This window comes from Myodes glareolus, chromosome 10, assembly GCF_982192425.1.
Source record: "Myodes glareolus chromosome 10, mMyoGla1.1, whole genome shotgun sequence".
NCBI lineage: Eukaryota > Metazoa > Chordata > Mammalia > Rodentia > Cricetidae > Myodes > Myodes glareolus.
In genome coordinates this window covers 77402676-77424061 of record NC_142035.1, presented here as the reverse complement: position 1 = coordinate 77424061, position 21386 = coordinate 77402676, and the positions used below count along the sequence as shown (strand labels likewise).

General features: G+C 47.0%; 1 protein-coding gene across 2 annotated transcripts in view; it reads right to left on the bottom strand.

Moving 5' to 3' along the window:
• Prr5l (proline rich 5 like) overlaps nucleotides 1-21386 on the bottom strand; it is a 183600-nt gene that overhangs the window by 25875 nt on the left and 136339 nt on the right. For both annotated transcript variants that reach the window (XM_085696663.2, XM_048443608.3), the window contains 2 exons: nucleotides 15050-15098; nucleotides 2332-2389 (listed from right to left, as the gene is read on the bottom strand). In XM_085696663.2, coding sequence (XP_085552789.2) covers nucleotides 2332-2389; nucleotides 15050-15098 — 107 coding nt within the window. The remainder of the gene's footprint in view (nucleotides 1-2331; nucleotides 2390-15049; nucleotides 15099-21386) is intronic.

Sequence of the window (21386 nt, the reverse complement as noted above, 5' to 3'; positions counted from 1 at the left end):
CACTAACCTGACTCCCGGACACAAAGACTTCTAACTTCCTGGTCAAAACAGGTCACCACTGATGGACGAACAGATGGAGAAAATGCCCAGTAAAAGAAGCCACTTACAAAAATGCAACTACTGTATGACCCCTCTCAGTCACACAGTCAGCTGAGTCAGACAGGGTCAACTCTGGAAGCAAAGCGTGAGAATGCTCAACAGCATGGAGTTCGCAGTTTCAAGGCAGAGAACCGGAGACGACAGCACAGAGATGAGAAAAGTCAGTTGAGGTGATAACAGGGGACATTTTGCATCACGTGCTTTATCACAATTTCAAATGGTTTCTTTAATCTAATTTTATGATGTGCATGTGTGTGGTTTGTGAACCACACGCATACATGCATGAAGGCGCACAAGGAGGCCAGAAGAGGGAGTTGGCCCTCCTGGAGCCGGAGGTGCAGGTACTGGTAAGTGACGGATGTGGGTGCTAGGAACCGAACCTAGGGTCTCTGCAAGAGCAGCGAGCATCCTTACCTGATGAGCCATCTCTCTCCAGCCCCGATTTCAAAGAATTTATAGCCTTGGTTTTGTGTATTTGTACTGGATATCTGTACACTGTGTGACAATGTATTGCTGTGATTGGTTGAGTGAAAAGCTGAATGGCCAATAGCAAGACAGAAGAGGTTGGGTGGAACTTCCTGGCAGAGAGAAGAACTCAGGGGATGGATCTCAGCACCAGGATTTCATAAGAGACACGGAGGAGTCAGACATACAGAATGAAGGAGAGGGAGGTAAGAGCCACATGGCAGAGTTTAGATTAATACAAACAGGTTAAGTTATAAGAGTTATCTGGGGAAAAAGTCTAAACTACAGTCCAAGTTTTCATAAATAATAAGTTTCTGTGTTATTATTTGAGGACTGGTGGTTCAAAGAAAGCCTGACAATAAAGTCCAACTAAATGGTGTAGTGGGTATTCACAGACTCGGGGAAACAAAACTCACAGCCTAAATGTGAAAGAGAAAATGCTTGCGTGTGAGCACGCAGGCATGTGTGCAAATGACTTTCACTGGACACGATGTCCTCAGTTTGTATGTGCTGCACTCCAGTATACAGCTAGAATGTAACATGTTACATGTCTGAAGTCTGGGTCTGGACATCCATTTGAGCTATACTGAGGTCATTAGGCTAGAGACCACAGAAAAGATGGATTGACTGTCTGCAGAGCATGGTGTTATATGTACCTGATATTCACTACAGGTCCTCACCCCGCTTCATAGCTTTAAGATGGCACTCAGAACTGGGGATGTGGCCCAGTTGCTAGAGTACTTGCCCAGCATGCACAAAGCCCTGGGTTTCATCTCTAGTTCAGCATTAGCCGAGCATGGTGTTGCATGCCGGTAATCACAACACTGAGATGAAGGCAAGAGAATCAGAAGTTCCGGGTCATCTTCCGCTATGCAGGAAATCTGAGAATACAGGAGTTGAGAGAGAACAAGAGAGAGAGAGAGAGAGAGAGAGAGAGAGAGAGAGAGAGAGGGAGGGGAGAGGGAGGGAGGGAGGGGGAGGGAGGTAGACACAGAGAGAGAGAGAGAAGGAGAGAAAGAGAGGGAAACAGAGAGAGAGAGAGGGAGAGAGAGAGAGAAGGAGGGAGAGAGAGAGAGAGAGAGAGAAGGAGAGAGAGGGAGGGAGACAGGAGGAGAGAGAGAGAAAGAGAGAGAGAGAGAGCGAGAGAGAGAGAGAGAAAGAGAGAAACTTGGCAAAATTCACTAGAGAACTAAGAAACAAACTGAGTCTCTAGAAGCCCTCAGTGGACTTAGAGGGGTGGCCAGTTCTTTCTTTTGAGACTACCTCCCTTCTCCAGCCAGCTTCTTTCCATCCAGTAGACTGGATTCTAAAACCACAGACAGACGAGGAAATTTCTTTTCATCTTCCAGACAACATCCTACGGAGCGGGAGCTTGCTTGTTCTAATGTCCCTCAAACGGGGAGCACTTCTGTCTACTGTGATTCCAAGAAACATCGCAACAGTGGATGACCACCAGCCTGGAACAGACCAGAGTGGCCAGCAGCACCTACAGTAGAGCAGCTGCCAGTATCCCCTCAGAGGAGACCACCTGGACACATCCACAGAAACCCCTCACCCGGGTCTCCAATAAATCACCCCATCCCAATGCATTTTTGCCAAGACAGTCGGGGTTGTACAGACAGGGACAGCTGGCTCAAACCACTGAAGGCAGCAAGGAGCAGGGGCGACTCACTCCCCGGGAGCCTGCTGCTTTTGGAGAGCAGCATCTCAGCTGTGCAAACAGCGGAGGCTGAGTCACGGCCCCGTGCACCAGGGCCTCGTACTTGCCTTCACACTGCTTGATCTTCTCCTCCACAAAGGACAGTCCTTTTGTAAGAAGCTGGTTCTGCCAAAAGAGAACAAAGAGCACAAGAGCTGGGAGACTGAGCGGGAGTGACCAGCCCTCTCCGATTCCAATGTGCAGGACAGACTTCCCAGGCCTGTTGTGCCAGTCAGACCTCCACGTTTAAGAAGCCCTTTGTCCCCTTGGAAGGGCACGACCTCAGAGGAAGACTGTGAGGACCACACTGCCAAAGGGCAGTAAGCCAAAAGCCAAATGCAGTCTCCACCCAACCTCTCAAACTAAGGGACACAGAAAGGGCACAGCCCAGTTCACCGATGATCCCAGTGTCCTCGATGACTTAAGCCCCTGTGGAGAGTCTAGACAAATGGGAAATTAAATGAGATTGTTTTTCTGAAGACAGGTGTGGTGGTATATGCATTGAATCCCAGAACTTGAGAAGCAGAAGCAGGTGGATCTCTGAGTTCAAGACTAGCCTGGTCAACATAATGAGTTTCAGGACAGCCAGGACTACAAAAAAAAGACACCCACCCCCAACACACACCCGCATCCCAAAACAAATAGATAAATAAATAAATAAATTTGAGGAGCTGGGAAGGTGGCTCAGTGGCTCTGTTCCTCCGAAGGACCCATGTTTGAATCCCCGCACCCCCATCAGGTGGCTCACAAATTGCCTATATAACTCTAGCTCCCTGGGATCCAACCCCTCTGGCCTCTGTGTAGATGGCTCTCATTGTGCACATACTTAACCACCACACACACACACACACACACACTTCAAAAATTAAAAAGAATAAATTTGGGGTTTCTCACACTCGGGGTTTCTTATACTGAACACAGCAGAAAGAGCTCCTATGCAAACCCTTAGGCAGTCGTGAGCATGTGCCCATCAACAGCACTAGGTCGTCAAAGGCTGTGCCCCGTCCTGGGGGAGGCAGAGAGCAAAGGCGGCACACAAACCGCAAAGCGCAACGATCCCCTCACACTGCCCTTCAGAAAACCTCAACCCCCTCGTGCAGTTGGCTTAGGAAGAGTTTCTCCCGCTGGAATGAAACACCACGACCACAGCAGCTTGAGAAGGACCAAGTCTATTTGGCTTACATATCCCGAGTCACAGGACATTGAAGGAAATCAAGGCAGGAACTCAAGCAGGGCGGGAACCTGGAGGCAGGAGCTGATGCAGAGGCCATGGAAGGGGGATGCGTACTGGCTTGCTCCTCATGCCTTTTTCAGCCAGCTTTCTGATAGAACTGAGGACCACCAGCCTAGAGAAAGCACCACCCACAGTGGACCGGTCCCTCCCTCATCAATCACTACTTAAGAAAATGCCCTATAGTATATAACGTGCCTGCAGTCCAATCTTATGCAGATTTTTTTCTCAATTGAAATTCCCAGCTCTCAGATGACTCTTGTTTGTATCAAGTTGACACAGAAACCAAGTCAGCACCACAGTGATGATGGCCGTGTGTGCAGCTGAGTGAGAAGAATGGGGGTACCACATAGGTTCAGGACCTGCTCATTAGACACTACCATCACAGACAGGGTTAGTTACAGACAAGGTCTCACTATGCAGCCCGGTCTAGTCTCAAACTTGTAACCATCCTTCCTCCACTTCCCGATTACTGGGATAACACGTATGTGCCTCTGTAGTGAGGGGCTGCGGGCAGGCCTGCTTTTCGTCCCACCCGGCTCCCGCATGGCTAGCTTAGCCCCGGAAATAACAACACATGAGTTGTTTTCATTTAAACACTGCCTGGCCCATTATCTCTAGAGAGTTAGTTACTGACTAATTCTCACATCTTGATTAACCCATTTCTAATAATTTGTGTAGCACCACGAGGTAGTGGCTTACCGGAAAAGATTCAGCATGTCTGACCTGGTGGCTGACTCCATGGCATCTGCCTCACTTCCCTTCTTCCCAGCATTCTGTTCTGTTTACTCCGCCTACCTAATTTTCTGTCCTATCAGAGGGCCAAGGCAGTCTCTTTATTAACCAATGAAAATAACACATAACAGAAGGCCCATCCACATCATTTCCCCCTTTTCTATTTAAACAAAAAAGAAAGGCTTTCAGTTTAACATAGCAAAATTACATATAACAAAACAGTTATTGAGTAAGAATTACAGTTACAATATTTATATCTATTTTATCTACATCATAATAATGGAAAACTATAACTATAACTAACCATTCTTCAACTCCATCAAAGACTCCAGAAGGATATAATATTACCTAATTAAACAAGAAATAAGCAACTTCCAAACTCTAGAAATGACAGAGACATCTCGCTGTCTGGACAGTCATCTCTTTATTAACCAATGAAAATGACACATAACAGAAGGCCCATCCACACCACGCCTCCAGTTTCTCCCAGCTTCCACTCGTTTTCTTCTTTTTCCACTAACAGCATTATTTTATTATGTTTTCAATTTATTTTCTCATATCTTAATTTTGGAATATGTATGTATATTATCTGTAATGACGTGTCTGGGTCTGCCTGTGTGGGAGCATGGACACTTGAGCGCAGTTCTCACAAAGGCCAAAGGCCTCAGCTCCCCTGGAGCTGGAGTTACAGGTAGGTGTGAGTCCATCCACGTGGGTGGTGGGAACTGAACTTGGGCTCTCTTCGGGAGCAGGATGCCATCTCTCCAGCCCCAGAGTTTAAAATCTTAACGGACACATAAAATAGTTGTGTATTTGTGACCTTCCACTGCATGTGGGTCCTAGGTACTAGATAACTGGCATATCTCAGATACTTGGAACGTCTTTGTGTTGGGAACACTTAAGGGCCTCATTATCATGATACCTCTGGCATATCATTAAGTTGTTACAAAAGCTGTAGACACAAGCCATCGTACAACCTTAGTAATTAGTGATGGAGGTGTCAACAGCCTAATATCTTCCCGGGAGTGAGAAGTGAAGAAAGTCAGCGATGAACAGGACTTTAGCAGAGGTACTAGGAGTCTCTGGAGAGTATTGTGTGGCAAGCGCGCATGGGTTGGTGTGTGGTGCACTTGCCTCTGTGAGTGCATGATGTCGGAGTCTTTCAACCCTTGCTCCACTTTTCTCAGCAAGATGGTACAGCCAGCAAGGCCCCAGCATCCTCCTGCTTCTGCCTTCCCAGCACTGGGGTCAGAAGCTCACACAACAAGGCCTGGATTTCTCACGGGTGTTGGGGACCCAAGCGCAGGTCCTGATGCTCGCACAGCAAACACATTCCCCACTGAGCCATCTCTCCAGCCTCCCTACCAAGACAGTTTACCAGACCACTAACAAATTTCTTTGATTCTAAAATCCCACAGAGACTCAGATATGAACCAATTTTAAAAAAATAGTTGGCCACTGCTTAATTTTAAGATGGCATATGATACCTCAAATCACAGTTCAAATAACACCATCCTGGAGTGGACTGATTTTGTTGAAGGGGAAAAAAACTGTCCATTATAAAATACTCTGAGCTGGACAGGCAATCATAACAGAGCCCCAACCTGTTCCTCCAGCTATGGTCAAGCAAATGCCTCTGGGTCAGAAAGCAAGAATGCAGCCGGAAGCCAACTGGTCTAGACCTCCTGGAAGCCAAGATGGGTGTGAAAGATTACTCGGATGAGGGGTTAAGACAGTCACTCCACCTGAGCACAGACTCCAAGTGAGCTTGGAGGGTCTGCCCTCCTCCTTCCTCTGAGTCAGTCTAGGTGAGGTTCTCAGAATGTCACCCTGCACTGTGCAGGACTCCTGATGTCAACACTGGTACCCCAGCCTCCCTCCAGGACAAAGCTGCACATTTCCAAGGCACCAAGACTCCTTCCAGTAGGGATTATGTCATCTTGTTCCATCTCTCTAATTATCTACACAAAGGGAAGAAGCAGCAGTAATCTAGGATGCTAAAAGAAAGTTTTAAAAAATTAGTCCAGGGGCTAGAGAGACAGCTCAGCAGTTAAGAGCACAGGCTGTTTTTCCAGAAGTCCTGAGTTCAATTCCCAACACCCACATGGCAGCTCACAACTGTCTGTAACTCCAGTTCCAGGGGATCTGACACCTTTATACCAATGCATATTAAAGAAAGTTAAATACATTAAAAAAAATAGTCCAGGTTTTAACACGATTTAATAAATACTTCCAGGACTAGGGACATGTGTCAGTAGGTAAGAGGTACCTGCTAAGCAGGCATGAGGACCTAAGTTCAAATCCCCAGTTCTCATGTGCCAGCAGTGTGGCAGTAAATGCATAGAACTCCAGCTCTGTAGGGGTTGGGACATTAGGCTCTCCCTGAGGTTTGCAGTCTGCCAGTCTATCACCAGGTTTAGTGAGAGATCCAGCCACAAAGGATGAATGTTGAGTGCGAGAGACAGGACATCTGACATCCTTCTCTGGTTCCCATATGCACACAGGCATATGAACATCCACATGCACAAATACTCAGATATAACACTAACACACACACACACACACACACGCAAACAAAAACTAAATATATCCTTTAGGTTTTTAGAGCCTTGAGGGCAAGGACCACTTCTCCCTTTAGCCGTCCACTCCCAGCACAATGCTGGGTATAGCTGATGTATCACAAATCTTGGTTGAACTTAATCAACTGCCTATTTTGGTGATAAGAATTATTTTGTATTTTTAAGGAGTCAGGATAAGAGATAGAATGTTTTTAAGGGGCTGGGGGAGATGACATAGGGACCTTAAATCTGTCACCATTTTCTTCATTTGGTAAAAATTCCTTTGCCCAAATCAGAAGGAATAAATTTCAACAGATGGCGGCCCGAAGCCTCTTTTCTGGCCCTTCCTTAGTCGTCTCCCTTTGAGGAGATATTGGAAGGAAAAATGTGCGTTTCCAAGGAAAGGGAGTTATTTCTGGCTTATGGGGGAAATGACACAGAAAACATTCTTTCTAAGGCTCTCATGATACACAGCACGGAAATTCTGCAGCTTGGATCAAAACAAACAAAAACGTGGGGTCTGAAGGAGCCTTTCGGGTCATCTATTGCTTCTCCCTGCTTGGAGTCTGCGGTCACTATTGTCTGCTCACACACAGATTTGCTGATATTTAAGGGGCTTCATTTTTCCAAGAAGCTAAAACCCCTTGAAAAGCATGCCACAAAAACTTTGATCTTCCAGTAACTGGTTAGGTTAGAGTTTCCTTCTCCGAATTCCAGCCCACAGGAATGCAGCTCAGATTCCACTAGACATCCTTCATTTGGTGCCTGCTCAGTTCTGCAGGGTTCTCAGGGGCAGCGGAGCCCCCAGCTTCCCTTTCCCGAGGAAGTGCTGCCTTGACCCCTTTCTCATTCACACACTAGCTTGACCAGAGCCCTGTTCTCTGCTCAGCTGCGAGGACCGCTCCTATCCCCCCACCCTCCTCTTGCTGAACCCCACTGAACAAGAGCCTTCCATCCTGTGAATCTGTAGTCACTCATCGGCACTCCTGTGGATCCTGTATCCCCTAGGGTCTAGCATTTGAAGGGTGCTGCAGCTGGAGCTCAGGGCTCTGTAATTGCCATCCCTAAGTCCTCTGAGTGTGTGTGTGCACGCGCGTGCATGTGTGTGTGTGTGTGTGTGTGTGTGTGTGTGTGCGTGCGCGTGCACGTGACACTGTAACACAAAAGCACAGGGATCTGGAGCCCCCACCTCCCAGGAAGGGTTTGCAGGCCCTCTTCATGCCCCCACCCTGACCTCCCACTGCTGTCATCCTACCCCTAGGGTGGTAATGAGTGGTATTTGTGTTCTGCTGGAAGCTTCACCCCAGCCCCTGGCATCTATATACCCAAAGAGCCTGGAATGTTCTGGCGGAAATTCCACCCCAAGGCTCTTCCCTCATCTCTCTCCAAACTCTGTCACATCTCAGAAAGCCTGCCAAACCTTTGACCTCTCACCCAGAGATGCTCAAGACCATTCCCACAGGGTATTTAAACTGCCCCCCAGAAAACAGACACGTGGTTTTCCGGTCTTCCTTTCTCATCTCCTCTCTGGGGGGTTGGAAAATCATCCGGGAGCATTTTATCCCTTAAACCTGTGCTTTTTCTAATTCGGGTTGATTTGGTCTGATTTGGATTGCTGCGTCGGCAGAGAGGCTTCTGGGGCGCAGACACTTTTCAGTTAGAAGATGTCTAGGTCTAGGCATGGCATGTGGAGGTCAGGGTTGGACACATGTCTACTAATTCCTGAGCAGAAACCTGGTGTCAGCCACTCCCATCTGGGTCTGGTACTGCTGTGGTACATTTGCTAGGCAGGCCTCGTTGTCTCTCACCCCCATCCCCGCCCTGTGATCTATGTGAGACTGCAAAGCCCTCTTTGGGATTTCCTGACTTCTGTACTTGGCAGGGACAGACCCATGGGAAAGAAAGAGAAGTCCATACCCCATCTATCACCTATAGACACATTTTCATTTAGCACTGGGCCCTGCAGCTTATGAAGCCCACACCACCACCATCCACTTCACCTAGGAAGATGTCAACTTGGCATCTATGGGGTTTAGGCCTGCTTAAAGGTTCTTGGAGATAAAACAAAACAAAAAACCAAGGATGGGAGAGAAAGGAAGGAAGAAGGAAGTGAGGGAGAAAAGGCAGAGAGAGGATCGGGAAGGGAGTAAGAGGGAGGTAACTACCCTGCATTATTGTTCTAAGCATCTGTTCTCCCCGAACCTTACCTCAAGGACTTTCCATCCCTGACAAGGGCCTGAATCCTAAAGGTTCTTTGCAGACCTTTGCTGCTAAGCAGTGCTGACAAAACTAGGGACTCTCCTCTCTCCCTGCCCCACGCCCTCCCTACCACCTCTCCAGTCAGACAGCTTCAAATCACAAACCGCCAGTTCATTAAATAGTAGCTCCTTAGGAAATGACTTGGTGCTTGGCAATGGGCCAGTTGTTACTTAACACATCCTTCTGGCATACCATCAGTGAACTTGGCCACGGACAAAACAGCACATTAATGAAGTGGTAGAAGGATCCGGAAGTGGAAAGAGCTGACATTCTTTTTCCCCTAAGATACAGAGAAATGGGCTGCAAACAGAAACACGAGGCTTGGGAAAAACTCCTCCGACAAGGGCGTTTGGAGGAAAGCATCCCAAGTCACCCACCTCTGACGGGGAAGAAGATGGGCCTATCCTGGGCAGCATGGGGCACGATGGAGGTGCCAAGGTAGTCAGAGAAAAGGTTCGGCATGTGTGGGGTACAGCCAGTCACCCATGTACATCAAGCAGGGTACCTGCCAACCCATCCAGAGACACCCAGGAAAGAAAGTAATCTAGAGAAAGAGAAGGAAAAAAAGAAGGCTAGGGAAGAATGATGCTCACTCCACCTTTCCAGGGGGGCAGAATGATGCTCACCCCACCTTTCCAGGGGGCAGAATGATGCTCACCCCACCTTTCCAGGGGGAGACCTCCATGCCAAACAGGATTACAGGTGCGGATCGCCATTCCTGGCTTCCGGGGTGTGAGGAATGGAACACAGAACCTCATGCTTGCTTGTTAAGCACTCTACCAACTGCGCTACATACCCAGCCTCAACTGTGACTCTCAAGAAAGCTTCCCAAATGAAACAAAAACTCCCGACAACCTTTTCTTCTCAGGAGCACAGGACAACTGAGCATGTTTACCCATTTTAACTCCCATGTGCAGCGCCTGCCGCAGCCTGCCGTGGCTCCGCTTTGCCTCCCCACCAAGCTTGGCTCATTCTAGTCCTTGTCTCGTCTATTAGAAAACACTCGATTTCACACACAACAGGCTCCCGGAAATATGTTCTCACAGAACAACAGACCTACGTGACTTCAAAGGAATCCTGCTTCCATAGAGCTAAGAAGGGTGATAAAGCCCAGAGCCACCTCTCTTCGGAGTCCACCTTCAGGTGATCTCGTCTCAGCCTTTTGTACCTCTGCATTCCTGCCCTTCACAATAAAAGACACAGGAACCAAATCCAATGAAGCCAAAAGAATGATCCATTACCTCAGCAGACCTATTGATTTTCCATCTTTATCTAAAAACTATGAAGGCCTAAAGTTATCAATTTTAAGACTCATGTTTCCACTTAGTTTCATAAAATATGAGAAATGCACAATAAAAAAATATCCGAATAATTGCACAGAATTAATATAACTGCTCCAGAGTCTGGGGGCAAGAAATCTGTCCAATCTGGCAAAGAGTACTCTGTAACCCCACTCAGGTAGCTCCACCTCAGAGGTGCCTCCCTCCCAATGCCATGCCTTTGTCCCAAATACCAGTCAAACCTCAGTCCTAAGGACCTTCTCACCTAAAAACATAATCCTCACCCAGGCTCCTTGTCAAAGCCTCTTTGTGCCCTGGCCCCATTTTTAACCTACAGAGTATGCATGGAATTTCCCTTCTTCCCAGATGGCCACCTCACCATCTCCGCTTCCTTTTGGGGAATCTTGCTGATTATAGAAGTCTTCCGAGACGGATGAAAAAAGGGAGCTGTACTTCTCCTTCCCCATTCAGCTGGGATTTGAAAACCACAAGAGTTATTCTCATCACTCTGTCCTACCCATCCCTTACAAGTCTCATTTTAGTTTTCCTTTTGTTTCTGTATTTGTTTTTTGTTTGTTGATTTGCTTGTTTTTTGAGACAGGGTTTCTCCGTGTTGCCATGGCTGTCCTAATCCTAGAACTCACACTGTAGACCAAGCTGGCTTCTCACCTGCCTCTGCTTCCTGAGTGCTGGGGTAAAGGTGTGCATCACCACCGACAGGCTAGTCCTACTTTCATAATTAGTTATTTTATTTTATTTATTTATTCTGGGTCTGATCTGAAGACCCCACCATCAGTCAACGCTACTGTGTGTGCTGCTGATAGTAGATTCATTTATATTCTTGCACTGTTTACAGTTTAAACCCCATTCTGCCTAGGATCTCAGCATCGCTCTCCTCTCTCAGCCCCTGCCAAGGGCACATCACACCGTGACGATCGGTCTTGCAGCAATCGGATAAACAAAAGTACGCACACACCTATGTATATTCATATACATGTGTGTGCTAACATGTGCATGTGCATACACACACGCATGCACGTGTGCACACACACGTTTCCCTCCTCCCTAGCGCTAACTCACCCAGAGCCTTTGACTTCAGCTTAAGTTTCTATATAAAGCAAAACTTTAATCCCACCAAAAAAGAAAAGAAAATGGAACCTTCTGGGCTTGGGGCAAGGTTTTTAGCAAATAGTGTAACCCACAGATGTCGAACTGAGAAAATGAGGTATTCAATACCTTGCCCTCGCACTTTGAACAAGAGAGATACCTTCCTAGGCAATCCAAAAATGAAGATCATTTTATAATATCCATTTTTGAGCATGGTAGAGAGGCAATTATTCCTCCAAGCAGTCACTAGGGTAGGGTTCTACTTGGAAACCTCAATTTTCCTCCCAGGCACACTTCAAAACAGACAGGGGAAAGCGGGGAGGGGAGTCAATACGGGAAATGTCAGAGATTTCTCTGGCCAGCGTCTCAGAAACCTAGTCAGGCTCCTGGCCTCCGAACAGGCTGTGTTCTCTGTGTGCAGACTAGAGATAAGCACCGGTTTTCTACCCTCACCTCAGGTCATTTCATTATTCTTCACTGTGGATGTTCTTTCTTTAAAACCGTACAACAGAAATGCTCGCCTGCTCCCAAAAGGCAGGGCCTCAGACAGGAAGAGCCCTGTGTAGAGCTCTGCCAAGGATGAGCAAAGGATGAGCTCTCTCCGGGAGGAAGGGTCCAAAGAGGGGGGCAGGCCTCACTTCCAAATGCAGGTGTCCAGGGATGGCGCCTAAGCCTCACACTAAGGAAGACTACAGGGTCCAAGGAGCTTGTTTACATTCTTCTGAGCCACCAAGGTTTAGGGACTTTCCTGATTGCCCCCACTTCCCTCCAGGTCCTTTGTTGGAGCCTCTTAAGGCTTCACCCCTGAAAATGAGACTGCTGTGAAGCTAAGTTGCCTCTGTGAGCCTGACTTTCTCCCGTGGGATTTCTTGTGTAGCTTTGGAAGCCTCCTCAGCAATGCCCAGCCCCAGCCTTCCCACTTGAATGTCTCCTGAAGCACCTTCACCACGGGGCCATAACCAGGGCCACCTGCACCATCATCCTTTATGGGCTATTTTTTTTTCTTAAAATTACTTATCAAAATTGCCTTTATGTATTAAAAGGAACCAGTAGCAGCACCACTCACCACAAGTGGAAAAACCACTCCGAAATTTACTCAAGCAAACAAAATCATGCCACAGAATCTCAGCCAGTCATGTATTCCTAGCTGAAGATACCAAGTTCAAGGCCAGCTCCCTCTTCCTTAAATAAGGAGACCACTGAGTCCTGCAGAATACTGCCCAAGACTTTTCCTGGCATGAACACAAGGGCTTAAGAAAAAAATTTAAAAGGGAAACATCTCTGATGTTATTCATTGTCACTGTATAGGTCACCAAATGTCACTTCTGGTACACATGATAGACAGTCCCTCTAAAAAGGTAGACAGAACATCCAGTATACACTCTACACAAAAGGGAAGGATACTTAAATGCTTAAAAACACCAGGAAAGAAATGTACACCCACAGCTTAAAAAAAAAAAAAAAAAAAAAAAAAAACCTTAAAACCTACAGTAGAAAAGTATCTAGGAGACCCTTCCTCCAGTTTAGCACCCTAAATAAGGAAAACCCCAGATTCAAAGTTCTGAAAATCAGTCCCTACATCACACGCAAGAAAAAGACTCAGCGTTCAACCAACAGCTTCCCAGGTCAGGATCCTGATAGGAAGTGCCGTGTGGTTATTAGTTTTGAAGACGCTGGCATCTTTGTAAGCAGTATTCGCCAACCCCCAAAACCTCAGGGCTTCCCTTATGCATCAGTCCCCACGCAGACACACCCTTCCTATGGGCCAAGGGGTAGCCCCCAATGCCAAAAGACAGCTGACATTTACAGGTTGACTGAAACCACACGGACCCTGTCTCTTTGAAATGTCAAGGCAGAAAGCAGCCAGGCCCAGCAGGCTTCTTCAGGATTGGTGAAAAAAATAAAAAATAAAAAAGAACACCTTCTCAGAAGGCTTCCTTCAAAGCAATCAATAGAGACCACAGGGGGCAGAGTGCAGTAGAGGCTGACCTTTGAGAGAAGGGCAACTGAGGTGATTCACCGTTGGGACTCTTATCACATTCTGAGTCCTCAGGATCCCCCCACCCCCACCCCAATAACAGATGCTGCGGATAACCTGAGTGAACTCCAGGTTTCCACTGGATCTTGGTCTGTTGAGGCTTAGAGTCAGTGTTTCCTGCATGTGTGTGTGCGTACAAGTGTGCACACACATGCACCAGTGTAACGCACCGGTGTTAAGCTGACTGACACCTGCCATTTTTTAAAAGTGGACGTAAGCGTTTGACATTTCTTGATACTCGAGTAGAAAAACAAAATGATTTCTGGGGTTTTTTTTTAAGCAACAAAATTCTCTTCAGTTTTAAAATTGTGCTCTACTTGGACATGAAATAATACGAAACAAACTACCCCCAAGATATTTACATTCCTTCCCCATTCAAACGGATGGCTGGCACTTCGGGATAATAAATAAGAACCAGCGTAAATTTAACAAACACTATTATTACTCTCTTATTTTGTGCTAGCCAGTAAAAATTAATTAATTAATTTTAATTAACAAGCAATTCATTTAACCATACAGTACCACTATAAGGCTATGTCCTAAAGGTTACATCCTGGCTTTTCAGGAAACTGAAACAGAGACACAACTCGCCCACGGTAACACATTCAGTAAAGGGCTGTGCTGGGCCCTGAACCTGGGTGGCCTGCCTCAGTGACCCATGATCTTGACTACCACGCTATGTTGCCTGCTACAGCTAGCACTGAGTTCTCCACTGCTATTATTTCATGCAAACCACAAAATGAGATAAACCGAGGTTCTCATTTTACAAACGAGGAAACTGAGAGACAGGCATAAAACAGCTTGCCCCGCCCCCTGTAGCAAATGAGTGAGAAGTAGAGACTGTTGAATCCAATCCTGCCTTCAACAGACTAGGAGGCTTCGTGACAAGAAGTAACCTGTCTAAGGGGCACATATACCTAATCCAACTAAATACCACACATAGGACAGGAAGGGCTTAGGGCAGGGAGGGACTCAGGGGCCTCTGGGTGAAAACTATATCTTCAATAGCAGTAAGCTGATTCTGTCTGTTCCCTCCTGTGTCCCGTGACTGAACAATGTGGCTGTCCTGAGACTATGTGACATGCAATACACAGCCCACAAAAAAGAGGCAGACAGGAGAAAGAGTTGCCTTCTATCCAGCAGGCCATGCAGATGTTTGCACAAACACAGGACCAACAACACTCTTCTCACTTCTTTTTGTTCTGGAAGCGGTTTTTTTTTCCCTGCAAAGAAGTGCTCTGTATTCTTCCGTGAGTTAATTAAGACATACTGGCTGTGTATTCTTGTGTGAGTTAAACACACTGCGAAGTCTCTGAGGCACAGTTCCTCATATGGTAAGGACAGACAGAACCTAAATGAGTAGCGATTTTTGACAATATAAAGAAGTCCCGAGACCCAAAAGCCCGAGACTGAATGCAAGAGACCCGATCTCCACTAACATCAGTGAGCACGCTGGCCCACCAGCCCCCGTCGCCACTGCAGCACGTATAACCACAGTCATTAAAGGGCGCCCTTGTTGGTATGGCAACTAACTGCAAGGAGGATGGGTGCTGGCCCCCCCCCCCCCCCCGAGCTTACCTGGAAATAGTCGGAAATGAATGACCCAAGTTCACTCTTCAGCAGCCGCCTGGGGAGAGAGAAACACAGAACCACAGTCAGGCAGCTGTCGGTGTGCTCACAGCTCCTGATGACAAGGGGCTCATCGCTGACGACAGTGCGCTGACCAGTCCCATAGGGATGGAATCTAGGCCTGAGGAGGGAGGACTGGCTCCACCTCCAGGGCCACCGCAGTAGTAACATGTTTACAAACACTGTGTAGCCTAAAACACACTCCCCATCCGAAGGTAGAAAGTGTATGCAGGACGGTATAGTTACAGCCACCGTGGGTAGAGACACCATGCTCGCCCCCATCCTACACAGTAATCCAAGAGCCTAGGCTCAAAGCTAGAGCTTCTGCAAGCTGAACATCGTTTCCTATAACTCCTCCTCTCCTCTCCTTTAACTCCATCAGAGATGCCCAGACTTGAAATTCTCCTTGAGGAGATGACGGGGCGGTCTCACTAGCCATCTTGAATGTACTGAGGCAACCTGTAAAAGGGACCACAGTGAGGAGATTTGGGGTTCTGGTTACCTAGGCAACACGTTTACTGAGCTGCCCTGTATGTTCCCACATATTGTTTCTAGCACTGGAACCACCAAGGTGAAGAAGACACACTAGGTCTCTGCTCTCTTAGTTTCTACTCTTGGGTGGAGGATGTGGATGGAGACAGCATGAGAGCAAATTTACAAGATGATGTCAAAGCATCTTAAGTGCAAAAATATAAATGAGAGGGTTCTTCCCCTGTCACAAATAATGGACCCATCCCTACCGATCCATCTTGAATTTGATCCAGACAAGTGGAGAAAAAGCTAAAAACAAGAAAAACTGGCTCCTGGAACCCAATAAGTTCTCCAGGGAACAAAGTCTCCCTGACTCCAGTGTTCTCATTGCCCCTCCCATCTGCTATGGTTATTAAGTAGCAAATACTCAAATTTCTGACAATCTTGCTAGGTATGAACTTCCCTCGAAACATGCTCACACATGTCACTAAAGAACAAACAGGCGGTTACGGCCATGTCGTTATGTGCATGAAACCGGGACAAGAATTTGGGGACAGAACAAGAGAGAAACACCCACGTTTGAAATCTTCAGCAAAGCTTGGAAAACTGAAACACACGGAGACTATCGCCCTTTCCCCAGAGCAGAGAACACGTTAGATAGCAGATAAAGCATTTTGAGATCCAACTTAATAGCAGGCAACCTAAAAGCCACTCCAGCAAAACAGCCCAGGGGTTCTCGGGATGTGGGCAAGTCTAACGAGAGATGGGAACTTATCAAAAGTTACTGGGTCAGGACTAAAGGCATGGCTCCACTGTAGAGGACCCAGGTTCTGTTCCAGCACCCGTGTGGAGGCTCATGAGTCTGCAATTCTGTACCCCTTTCTAACAGATGCTGCAGGTGAAGCTCAGAGGAGGGTATTCTTTGTCTAAGAACAGAGCAAAAGGTGGACCAAAGCCCTGCCTAGGCCACCTGGCCACAGAACAAAGTCTCCTGGATTATACTATAAATATATAACCACCTGTAACTCTAGTTCCAGAGGACCCTATGCCCTCTTCTGATCTCCATGGGTACTAGGCATACATGTGGTGCACATATAAACGTACAGGCAAACATTCATACACATAAAGTAGAAATAAATTCTTGTTTTAAAAAGCCATTGGGCTGAGCGCACATGGGAAGGAAAGCAACTGAGTGGCTGGTACCACATGCATGGAAGTGTCAGAGAAGAATGAAGCAAGGGGTCCGCTTCCAATTGAGAGCAAAAATGCCTGACGGTCTCTGCAGTCATCAGTAAGTCTCCAGAGCATGGGTGAAGAAAACATGCCTGTAGAAGAGTCAGGTGCTATCAGCTAACCCATGTCTCAGACATGATCAACTGACACCTGATCTCAGGTTTGTGAGCCCTTCCCCATCCATGCTGGAATGCTGACCGGCTTGAACATGTGTGAGTCTTGTGCAGGCAATCACAGCTGCTGGGACTTCTTGAGGCACCTTGATTTTCAGACACACGAAACACTTTCAAAACAGCACAGAGAAACACACAAAGCTCTGTGTCTCCCTCTTCTTTCCCAGGGAAGAGACTGGAAGCCACTGAAGCTGTGGCAGGAAACTGAGTAGGGCCAGACAACACGTTAGCAAACTGTAGTCCCTGAAGTTAGGGGCACTCGGGGTCCTACAGATGTACCACCTTATTGCCCTAGTCTAGTCCAGTCTGTGGTCCTTGAATGAGGTGTCCTACACCACCAGGTTCATTTCTGAGCATATTCCTATATACCCAGAACAATATTCTAGAGTAGTCAGTGAGATGCTGTTATAGTAACATCTGCCTCTGAAAAGGAGAAATTAGACTTTGGGGGTAGAGTAAAGATTCTCCACCTGTACCTTTTTATAAGATACACAGTTGTGTGTGTGCACGTGTGCTTTGATTATGTTCATGTGGGTTCATGTGCACGTGGTATTCCTCGGGAGCCATCCATCTTGCTTTTGGAGACAAGTTCTTTCTCTCTCATTGGGACCCATGGTTCAATGATTCAACTAGGCTAGCTGACCAGCAGCCTCGGGATCCTCCTGGCTCTGCCTTCCTAGAACTGTGATTACACATGAACACCATGCCCAGCTATTCACAAGCCCACTGGGGACCAAACTCAGGCCTGTCTGCTTATACAGCAATACTTTACCACCAAGCCATCTCTCCAGCCCCAGCTATAACATGTTTGAACTGTATGGGGACAATCTTGTTCAAAACAACTTTTCAAAAGATTCTAAAATTAACAGTAACCTCCACCAAGCTTACTGAGGACGGTCTGAAACCCAAGAAAGGGCTGCGGGAGGAAGTACCAAGCAAGGGCACAGTGTCAGGGAGCAGGGCGGCATAAGGTGACAGAATACTCGAGTCCTAGGAACCTGCCCTTCCAGCCCTGCCTGCACTGGTAACGTGAGAATCACTGATCCAAGGGAACACAGAGGAGGAGGAGGTGAAGAAAGGGGGCTGAGGCCAGGGAAGCAAAGCAATGCTAGCTGGTCAACCTGAGGGTAGACCACAGCGAGTCAGGTTACACAGCTGCCTGTACACAGTCTATTCTGCTTGTCCTTGTCTAACAAGGAAAGGACACCTCTGAAGAAAACTTGACTCACGTGTCAGTCAAACTGAGAGTTAGAAGTGCTCCCACACTCCTGCCTCATCCATAACCATCCTGGCCATAAAAACATGTGAAAGAGACACTTGTGCCCCCACCACCTAGTCCAGACTATTGACACAGTAGTCCCCAAGGAACTGGAATTTCCCTAGGAACCCCATCCATGTTCAAATAAGAAAAATGCTGAATCCCGACGCCAGCCAAAGGGGACACTTGTCTCCCAGAAAGAGAGTGCATGTAGTTTATCAATGGATAGGACAAGTTTGACCATCTTAAGACAGTCTGGGGCTGAGACAATGATGGGGCAGTGATGGTCAGGACCACACCTTGACCAAGACTGCTTAATTATGCATAACTTCGATCTACTACTTAAGCCTAAATCTTTTGGCAGAACCCCAAAGATGGACTTGGGATGGACTTGGGGAGTTACTAGGTATCTTTGCTCCTTCTTCTTCTTTTTCTTCTTCTTCTTCTTCTTCTTCTTCTTTATTTATTTATTTATTTGTTTTTGTTTTTTTAAATTTTTTTTTGAGATAGGGTTTCTTTGTTTAACACTCCTGGCTGTAGAAGGAAGTTTCTTCCCGCCTGTTCCCGCAGCTATTCAGTCCCAAAGAAACACTCAGAGGCTTATATTATTTATAAATTGTTTAGCCTATTAGCTCAGGGTTATTATTAGTTAGCTCTTACAACTTAAATTAACCCATAATTCTTGTCTATGTTTAGTCATGTGTCTATGTTTAGAAACTTTTCTCAGTGCAACATTTTCATCTTGCTTCCTCTGCGTCTTGTGTCTGGGTGATGACTGCAGACTGAGCCTTTCCTCCCAGAATTCTCCTAGACTGGTCGATCTACCTATACTTCCTGCCTGGCTACTGGTCAATTAGCATTTTAGTAAACCAATGAAAGTGTCAAATATTAATAGTATACAAGAGCATTATCCCATAGCACCTGACTATCCTAGAACTTAATTTGTAGACTAGGCTGGCCTCGAGCTCAAAGATCCCCCTGCCTCTGCCTCCTGAGTGCTGGGATTAACGTTGTGTACCACTATGCCCTGCTTTTCTTTGCTCCCTTTTCAACATGACTGTACTGAATTAATCTCCTTTTTCTGCTTCTCAACATCACTTGCTTTTTCAATTAGCTATTGATGACAGGTCTGGCTTGTTAGGGGAGCCAGAGCCCAGACTCTGATCCTAACACCAGTAACACTGCCATCCCCAGGGGAATCTAGTTGTTGCCCCTCTTATGGGCACACCCTGCACCCCTTCCCCACTAAAACAGAAAAGAGTAACTGGCAGAGAGAATAGGAAGCCTGCTAGCTATTTCTCTGATCTATAATTTACTAGATGCTTATTAGGTATTAGATATGATGCTGGGCAAAAAAGGAAAGGAAACAGAACATACAAGGGTCTTCTCCTCACTGACCACACTCTCATTCAAAAGCTGAGATTTCTTTAAAGATTGTTCTGGGGGCCTGAGTTGGAACCCTGGAACCCAAACTCAAAGCAAAACAAAGCAGGCATGGTAGTGTGCACTTGTAACCCCAGACTAAGGAAGTGGGGACAAACATGACCGCTGGGGCTCGCTGGCCAGACAGCTAGAACTGGTGAGGCTGGTCCTAAGAAACAAAATGGATGGCTCCTAAGAAATGATACCCAAACCTAGAGATGATGGTGCACACCAGATCTTTGAGTTCGAGGCCAGCCTGGTCTACAAAGTAAGTTCCAGGACAACCAGGACTATCAGGACTGTCACACAGAGAAACCCTGTCTCGAAAAGAAAAAAAAATGCATATTACATATATAAACACAGACACGTGTACACATACATACATACAAAGAGGTATAATACATATATACACAGATACCCAAAGACACACAGAGACATTACATACACGTACATAGATACACACAATCAAGATAGAAGAGACACCAGTCCAAATCACAGCAGGATAACCCCCCACACCTTCACCATAGCCTGGCTCACCATGTTTATCTAGTTCATGCATGAGGCATAGAAAGAGGAGACTCCCAGTACCCCAGTGCCTAGACATAGGTTTCTACGTGGCTCAGAATCTGTCAACCTACCTTCCATTTTTCCCAGTTTTTCCTAAGGTTCCTTCTTTGTCAACAGAAATGCAATTATTTGCTGGAACAAATTAAAATAATAAGGAATAAGAACAAACTGTACCTAGGATGGTGTCTCTTATTCTAAGTCAATTTACTATTCATGTGTGTCAAGCCCTGATATGCACGACATTTGTATTTCTGTACTTTAGCCTAGGCAGTATCTGCAGAGGAGCAGATACCGTCCCGCTTGTAACCCAGAAGCTGACCTCGGAGACAGCAGCTCATTAAATCTGGAAGCAGCTGCCTAGGTCTGAATATTGATGGCTGCTTCCCTGCTACTGACAGTGGTAAGCAAGCAAATGGGCCCAACTTTCCTCCTCCCAGTCCTCAGAGAATATGTGGATGGTGAGATCACCTCAGGGCAGGATGGCAGCAAGAGGCAAGCGAGTGCATCCTTGAGAAGATTTTGTGGATGAACCCCTGGCTCGGCAAGCGATAGTCTCAAGGATTCTACCCGGTCTGCCCGCCTCTGAAGCCTACAACTCCACAATCCCACCCTTCTTCTTGACTCCTGCCCAGAAGCGCAGGAAGCCTTGCCCAACCTCAAATTAAGGCCCCGGGAAACCTGTGAGTGGAATAGCATGGTAGAGTCTTCTAACCATGAGCATAGCACTCAAAAGGCTAACAGGTAGAAATCATGTGGGAAAGGGGCACTGTGGCTGGAGGCTGATGTGAAAGGACCTTTAGGTTCAGGCCACGCCCACATGAGCATTCCCACAACCCTGGCTTCATTTGACAACAGGGTTCCGCTCACAGCCGCTCCGCTCCACCGCAAGCAGCTGAGCACCGGGAAGGAAACGGTTTTGTGGGACATGTGAGCCGAGTGAAAGCAGAAATAGCGTGAAGTTCAGTTAGAAGCCAAAAGGAGCCACAACAGGGGAAAAGGGGAACAATTTACTGGACTACACTGTGTCACACCCCCATCCCTGCGCAGGCTGCCCAGATGAGCCGCCACCCCAGCTCACAGGACTTCCTATGATTACACAGACCTCGATTTCCATCTCACACCACGCTGTCAGCAGTCCCCACTCAGGCTGGCTCGGAGGTAA